We start from the raw sequence: 8,188 nt of genomic DNA, 5'->3' as shown, positions 1-8,188 counted from the left end.
CTTCCTATGTGCCAGGTGCTGTATTAAGTGCTATTATTGTTATTATTATTATCTGGGTGCCTATTCAGTGCAGAATGCTGTACCTACTGAGTGCAAGGTGCTGTACGAGGTGCTTAGCGAGAATAGAGAAGGAAAAGCCATGTCCCCACCTTCGCAGAGCTGTTAATCTATGGGAAAAATGGTAGATGTGAATTGTGACAGACCACACTGGCTAGAGAGAAGCAGGTCAGAAGATTTTTTCCAGCACTTGTGCTGATCCCATCCCAAACAGAGTGAAGTCTCCAGTAGTGGCCAGAGGCTGGGCAGGATGGAGGGTCTGGCCCCCAGTGGCCCCTCCAGGTCCTCCCTGCTCTGAGCAGGCTTCTCCATTTGGCTCTGGGCAGGGTTCCACCCGTTCACTCACTTCTTAGCCCTCTGGGCCTGCAGCCCCATGGCTAGTCGGGTGTCCTGGCTTCCAAAGATGGGGGATGGCTCCTGTCAGAGGATTCCCTGGTGTGGGAGAGTGCAGGGGCAGAGGGACCAGGGAGTGGGGACAGCGGGGGACAGTGGGGAATGAGAGGAGTGGGAGAGATGGGGGAGAGGAAGGGAGTAAGAGAGAGGGAAGAGCAGAGGGGCAGACAGCATGGTGTTACTTCTTCTCAGGTAAGGAAGGCACCACCCATTCAGTAGCCATCTTAAGAGTCAATGGGCTTGCTGGGTTGGGCCAATACCATGTTCTGGCTGTGACTTAGCTTCCTGTTCGAGCTGAAAATCTTTGCAGGGGACAACCAGCCTCACCATGAGAAAAACGCCTGCACTGGAACATCATCCTCCTGTCTCTCCCCACCAGCATTACCTGGTGCAGGTCCCAACCCAAGTCACCCTCCTTCCCCGACCTGCCCAACAGAACCAGCCCTGGACGCTGCCCTCAGCTTTCCTCTTTTATCACAGTGTGGACACTAATCAGGCCCCTCTGCCTGGGCTCCAGGGGGTTAAGCAGCACTCTGCTCGCCCCCCCCCCCAACTCCCCACTCTGGGTGGGTCCAACAGTGCCCTACTCCACTGCCTTGGGCCTCTGGTGGCATAGGGCAACTGGGGCCTCCAGGACAGCAGGTACCTCCGGGGCTGGCACGACGATCATGCTCAGATTGTTGTTGAACATCACCCTCCCACCTTCCAGGCTGCTGCACTCAGGCCGGCGCAGCGCCTCCCTCAGCCGGGTCTTGAGGTCGAGGGGCGCGGTATCCCTGAAGTCCTTCGTTCCCGTCAGGAAGTCCAGCATGAGCCCCCCGACCTTGTCCCCTTCGGCGAAGCACTCGGTGATGTCCCAGCGGGAGGGCAGGTCATAGACCCTGTGCTCCAGCCCCAGTCTCCGCAGGATGGCCTGGATGTCCAGAGACGTCACATAGTGACCGCTGTCCGTCGAGGGCAGGCAGTGCTGGTGGCTCCTCCAAAGTCCGGCCCAGCCACTGCTTCCTGCGGGAAAACCGAAAAACAGAATGCCAGTGCCGTCCCCCAAGCTGACACCTGGCACCCCCGGCACGCCCAGCCCACCTCTCATTAAGCATTTGCCGTCACAAGCCACCTCCACGCTCCCCCTAAGCCACCCCCAGACCCACCCTGGCTGAGAGGAGAAAAGACCTCCCCCCTGGGTGGGTACTACCTCAGACCCCTTCCTTCCCCTCTAAAGCTGACCTGGCTGGGGTTTGGGCCATCGGCTGTCTGGGAGGGCGGGGCTTGCGTACCTGACAGGATGATGATCAGGAGTTTACCACCAGCTGCCAGGCAACTATAGAAAAACTTGATGGTAGCAGCAATATCATCCACCCGATAGAGCATCTGGAGGTCACAGAAGGCAGCATCTGGGCGTACTGACTGGCCTAGCCTCCGCGAAGGATTCCGCGGCGACTCCTGACAGTTATCTACCCCCACCGGTTCTAGCGGAGACAGCGGGGGTGGGATCGGGGGTGGGAGGAGGACGAGGGACAGGAGCAGGGGAGGGGTCCGGGCGTTCCCTCTGCTCCCTGACCTGAACGGCTCACTGTCCCATCAGCCTCCTTGGGCATGAAGGTGTGAATCAGTTTATCATCTCCACTGGATTTGTTCCTTTTTAGCTTCCTGGAATGACCGGTGCTACCAGTTGGATCTTCAACTCTCCACTCGATCCCACTGCATACATGCAATTTGTATCTGCCAAGCTTTCCCACGGGAAAGAGACTGTATCTTCTACTCCTAGTGAATGGTCCCAAAGGCTCTGCCTACAGTAGGCATGCAGTACTGCACTCTGTATGCAGGAGCTGCCCAGGACACTACTCTGCTGCACACAGTCAATACTGATAACAGGTGGAAAAATGTTTGGCTTTGCTGGTCTAGGCAAATAATTTTTGCTCTAAGGGAGAATCTCCCTGAGAGCAGAATGAGAGGAGGAAGAGGAGGAGGAGGAGGAGAAAGAGGGGGGAAATCTCCGGGTCCTTTCTGTCCCCTGTGCAAAACTGAGCCTTTTCCTTAGGGGATGGAGACACCCCCTTCCCAGGGTGAGGTGATTCTAAACCCCCTGCAGCCAGGACCCAAATTCCTCACTCTGAGGCCGGGTGCAGGAGCAGGAGTGCCCCGACCCAGAAAGCCCCCTACGTCAATGGCGCCCAACTACCTGGACCAGGTGGATGAAGTGGTACTCCTTCCGTCCAGCTTTGCCCTGCATCCGGGCCTTGTGGTCCTCTGCCGTTAACTGGTGCCAGTGGAACTTCACATTCTCCAGCCCGGACGAGGAACCCACCAGGGCTATGGGGAAGGAGAGGTCCACAGGTCCGATGGGACTCACGCGACCCCGGGACCTGCCAGCCAGGATCGCGACCTGGTCTGAACCTTCAGACTCCCTCCCCTTCCCCGCAAGGCCCCCGGCTCCCCCTGCTCCCCTTGGTCCCCCCTACCCTTCTTGGACCCCTGCTCAAAAACAAAGCCGTTTGTCTCCAGGATGGAACCAGGATGAGACCAGAGAGGTTTCTTACCCTGGTTGGGTAGAGCTGAAGCCCTGAAGGGGTGCAGTGCATGCACTTTGAGTGCATGCACGTTCTCACACACACACACACACACACACACACACACACTTACAAACCTTTGTGCACACAAGTTCTTATTTACACACCTGCCCTCCCATTTAAACACATGTGCCATCAATCATAGGTATTTATTGAGCAGTTAGTGTGCAAAGCACTGTAATAAGTGCTTAGGAGAGTAAACTACAATAGATTTGGTAGACATAATCTCTGCCCTCAAGGACCTTACACCCCCCAAAACAAACACAGACACACACCCACGCATGCTCACCAGGTGCCCAGCCCTCTTGATAGAGACAGGCTTAGCATTAGCCTGGGTAAAGGCATGGGCCTCGGGCAGGCTAGGGGCATGGGGAAGTGGCGTGAAGTGGGGACAAACCTTTGAATTTCCCAATATGCTTTGCATTAGGCTCAATCACATCAGTGTCGATGGGCCTCCCTGGGTGGCATTCCTGGATTACCCGGAGCATTTTCAAGTCCTGCTCCCCTGAGGGAAAAAGCACAACAGCTAAAATGGAATCCAGTTCAGAATTTCACTGACTGGAGATCAGCTGCTACTTCCCCTATGAGGTGCTCATTCAGGGCTCACACTCAGGCCCTGCTTCTGGCAACTAGATATTGTTGCTCCCCCAAATGACTAAAGCTGTAAAGGAGAACTAGCCCCACAACAAGTTTCAATCCAGATTATCCTTCTGGCAAGGGGGTGAGGGGCCCTGACATTCTGGGGGTGGAACCCTGCTATCTGAGCTCATGTTGTCACTGGCTCCCTGGGCTTGGAGTGGGAAGTGAGGGGGTTGGCACCATGGAAGCACAACTGAACCTTTTGGGCAGAAACACAGAAAGCAATTAGGAGGATGGAGCAGTTTCATGATGAGGATGAGGACAAGGGCAAGTCTGGGAGGCAGCAGGGTGAGGATTATCAGAACCAGGAGGGGATGGGAAGGTTGGAAACAAAATTGTTGCTCCCCAAATCCCATACCTCTAGGTTCAGAACAAACAGCTGGAAACAGGCCTTCCCCAAGCCTTCCCCGTGAGCAAGGGGATCCATTCCCTTAGCTAGGAAAATCAGCAAAATCAGAGGGGTTTGGACACACTCACAGACAAGTGTTCATGCTAGATTACTGAAGGGACAATCCGGATTCGAAAGGGAAGACTGAGGGGTGTTGGATGTTCTGGGCTGTGCCACTGGGGGAGAGTCAGGGATGGAGGAGGAGACTCGGGGGTATCCGTTGTTCTCCTAGGCTACTGGGGGGCAGTCACGGATGGAGACTGAAGAGTCAGGTGTGTTGAGAAGGGCAACCATGAGGGTGTGTGTTGAGGAGGGCAACCTCCAAGTATCCTAGAGTCGCTGTCAGAGACATAGCCCAGGGCTGGATGGGCCATGGGACTAAACCAGGAATTATCTTTCTCAAGGTCTGATAGTCTGTGTCAGTGGTCCACTAATCTCAGAAACTCTAAAAGTCTCCTTTCCTCTTACCTGAGAAAAAGTGAATTGGGTGAGGTCCAGGCAGGAGGTGAGAACCACCCTGTCTTTCCCATTTGCTTTTAAATGGCATTTATTAAAGCAGTGTGGCCTAGTGGATAGAACAAGGGCCTGCGAGTCAGAAGGACCTGGGTACTAATCCCACTTCTGCCACTTGTCTGCCGTGTGACCTTGGTAAGTCACTGCATTTCCTCTGTGCCTCTATTAATCTTATCTATAAAATGGAGATTAATGCTGTGAGCCTCATGTGGGAAATGGATTGTGTCTAACCTATCCTTGTATCTACCCCAACTCTTAGCACAGCGTGGCTCAGTGGAAAGAGGCCGGGCTTGGGAGTCAGAGGTCATGGGTTCTAAGCCCGGCTCTACCATTTGTTAGCTGTGTGACTTTGGGCAAGTCACTTAACTTTTCTGAGCCTCAGTTATCTCATCTGTAAAATAGGGATGAAGACTGTGAGCCCCACGTGGGACAACCTGATCACCTTGTATCCCCCCAGTGCTTAGAACAGTGCTTTGCACATAGTAAGCGCTTAACAAATGCCATCATTATTATTATCATTACTTGGTACGCAGTAAGCACTGAACGGATACCATAAAAAGCAAATACTATGTGCTTTGGCAAAGAAGAAAAAAGTTCATTTCTCAAAACCACCTAGTTGAGGGGCCTGAATATTAGCAGAAGGCTTTTTGGGGGGGGGGGGCGGGGGGAGTGGTCCCAGAAAGATGCAAAGTAAACCCACGTTGTTACCTGGTCCACTGCCGACGCCTAATACATTAATTGTGGATTTTCCATCTCCGATTCTGAAACACAAGACAGTGAGGGTGCGGGACGGGGGACCAGCAGGGCGGGGAGTACAGTTGCAATGTGCCCAGAGTATCGAATCCCAGCCCGCCAAAGATCGGGTGGCACAGTGTTGGCAGCTGTGAATGATTTCCGGAAGGTTTTGGGAGTTTGGAGGAAGTCCCTCGGGAAAGTGGGTGTGCAGGTGTGAACAAGGAGTGTGCATTTTTTTGTTCAGGATTGAAGCAGCGTGATTTAGTGGAAAGAACCCTTCGTGGGACAACCTGATTACCTTGTATCTACCCCAGCGCTTGGAACACTGCTTGGCACACAGTTAGCGCTTAACAAATATCATAATTATTAAGCAGTACGGGCTTGGGAGTCATAGGATGTGGGTTCTAATCCTTACCGCGCCATTTGTCTGCTGTGTGACCTTGGGCAAGCCATTTAACTTCTCTGTGCCTCAGTTCCTTCATCTGTAAAATGGGAATTAAGACTGCGAGCCTTACGTGGGATAACCTGATTACCCTGTATCCACTTCAGTGCTTGGAACAGTGCTTGGCACATAGTAGGCGCTTAACAAATAGTGCTCGGCACATAGGCGCTTAACAAATACCACAGTTACGTATAATGTATATTATCCAGTGTGTGTGGAGGGAGTGCAGGTGTGCTGCTACAACGCTCCCCCTGTTGGACCATGCTCGGATCCCCGCTCCATTCAGAGCTGGGCTTAGGTGGTCCAAGCGCTGTGGACCCTAGTCTGTGCTATTTTGGGCGGGCGAGGCCCATCTCCGGCCACAGGCCCACTCTCTCTCCCCGGGGCCGCTTGGGATGTCAGGGGAGCCGGCGCTCTCCTTTCTAGAGGGTCCAGCTGGCCTGGCCCTGGGCCGGACGTTTGGTCCGCAGCCGGACCCCTGGCCCTTGAGGCCGGCAGACCCCGCCCGGAGCCGGCGCCTTCAGCGGGTCCCTCGGCCAGGGGTGCGGCTCCGATTTCAGAGCTCGGCGGCGTGACCGGGTCCGGGCCGGCTGGCCGGCCCAGGAGCCCTGGCCGAGGCCCTTGGCGGGACTGGTCAGCTCAGACGTCTGTCCGGAAACGCTGCGTTGATGGAGGGGCTGGGTGGGCCCGCTTGGGGTTAAATTCCGTTCTAGCGCATCCACGTTCGGGACCCGGGACCCAAGGAAGGGGGCCGAGAAAGCCCTGGCTGGCACCTACATGCCCGGCTAGGGTTCTCCAGCAGGTGGGCCAACAAGGGCAGAAAGGAGAGGTCTCCGAGTCCAGGACCCCCACGACCCCCAAGACCCCCACGACCCTCGCTATTGGGCGCTCGTCTAGCACACACCTGGCTATCACGCCTGGCAGCACCGAGGTGTTGAATTCCTCCATGCACTGGTGCTCGGTGGAACGGTCTAGGAAGGCTTTGAAGGCCCACGCGTACTCCTCCTCCGTCAGACTCCGCATGGGGGCCCGCACGCAGGGTCCTGGCGAGTGAGAGCGCGTGGGTGGCCACCATCCCACGCGAGCGAGGGCAACTCAGAATCCCTCTCCTCCTCGCCGGTCACGCCTTCTGAGCTCGCCGGCCACCCCGCAGGTCATTGGTCTGGCCACCCATCGGGCCAACTGAGAGCTCAGGCATCCTTGGGCGTCGGCATCTATGGAACGACACCTCCTTTCTCGGCCGCCAGGACTCCGGGATTGGTCGCCCACAGAATTATGCCTGCTTCTCTTCCCGCGGGCCGGGACCGGGACAGACACCCCTGGATAGCGCCTTCCCTCCCCGCCCCTCCCTCCCTCCCCTGGATAGCGCCTTCCCTCCCCTCTGCATTCCAGGCACTATATTAACCGCTGGGGTAGAATCAAACTAATCAGGTTGGACACTGTCCATGTCCCACATGGGGCTCACAGTCTTAATGCCCATTTTACAGATGGAACTGAGGCACAGAGAAGTGAAATAACGTGCTGAAGGTCACACAGCCGACAAGTGGATGAGCCCGGTCCTTCTGACTCCTAGGCCCGAGCTCTATCCACCAGGCCACGCGGCTCTTCTGATGGTGTGTTCTTGGGTTTTGCTTTCTCCGTCCCCGATTGTCCCCTTTCCCTTGCCGAAAGAAGGCCTGCTGCGGGGCGAGGATGACCAGCCTGTCCAGTGACCGCAGGCCACCCAGGCTCTTCCTCCGGCCGTCTCACCAGGCGCGCCGGTAGGGATGGTCCCCGAGACCCGGACTTGGCTCTGGGGAGGAGCCGCTACTCCCCCTTGCCCCCCGGAGCCCTTGCCCAGAACCTGCCTCCCTCCCGAACACCGGACCGACCGACCCCAACCTCTCTCGGGAAGCCGAGAGAAGGCAAGCCTCGCCCCACGGGTACCTGCCCCTTCGCACGGTGGCATCACGAGCTGCGCCTCGAAGTCCGGGCGGCGGTATCTGCGTGGCGGACAGGACAGACACACGGACACCGAGTGGCGATTCCCGGGGGGGGACTGAACCCCAGACTCCTTCCAAACTCCAACTGTCTCCCCTACTGAGCTCTCGGGACGAGCTCCGGGAAGCGCGGGAGCTCCCACCAGCGATCCCCGAAACTCTTGGAGTTGAGAAACAACGATCCCGACGAGATAATAATTAGAGTTCTGGTATTTGTTAAGCCTTACTATGTGCCAGGCACTGTACTAAGCACTGGGCTGGTTACAAAGAAATCGGGTTGGACACAGACCCTGTCTCACATGGGGCTCCCCTCACAGCCTTAAACCCCATTTTCCTGATGAGGGAACTGAGGCACAGAGAAGTGAAGTAGTTTGTCCAAGGCCACACAGCAGACAAGTGGCGGAGTCTGGATTAGAACCCATGACCTTCTGACTCCCAGGCCCGGGCTCTATCCATGACGCCCTGCTGCTTCTCA

At 56.1% G+C, this 8,188-nt stretch overlaps 1 protein-coding gene across 1 annotated transcript; it reads right to left on the bottom strand.

Annotated features, from left to right (window-relative positions):
• Positions 1 to 610: 610 nt before the first annotated feature.
• Positions 611 to 6,774, bottom strand: LOC103170638 (carnosine N-methyltransferase 2-like). Its single transcript, XM_029072318.2, has 6 exons — positions 6,639 to 6,774; positions 5,266 to 5,318; positions 3,415 to 3,522; positions 2,630 to 2,760; positions 1,725 to 1,818; positions 611 to 1,455 (listed from the first exon to the last, which is right to left on the bottom strand). Exons 1-6 carry the CDS (start codon positions 6,755 to 6,757, stop codon positions 1,034 to 1,036), a joined length of 927 nt encoding a protein of 308 aa, XP_028928151.2. The 5' UTR covers positions 6,758 to 6,774; the 3' UTR covers positions 611 to 1,033.
• Between the last annotated feature and the right edge of the window lie 1,414 nt (positions 6,775 to 8,188).

This window comes from Ornithorhynchus anatinus, chromosome 9 (genome assembly GCF_004115215.2).
Source record: "Ornithorhynchus anatinus isolate Pmale09 chromosome 9, mOrnAna1.pri.v4, whole genome shotgun sequence".
NCBI classification, from domain to species: Eukaryota; Metazoa; Chordata; class Mammalia; order Monotremata; family Ornithorhynchidae; genus Ornithorhynchus; species Ornithorhynchus anatinus.
The sequence above is the reverse complement of the archived record's forward strand: the minus strand, read 5'-3'. Positions and strand labels throughout refer to the sequence as shown.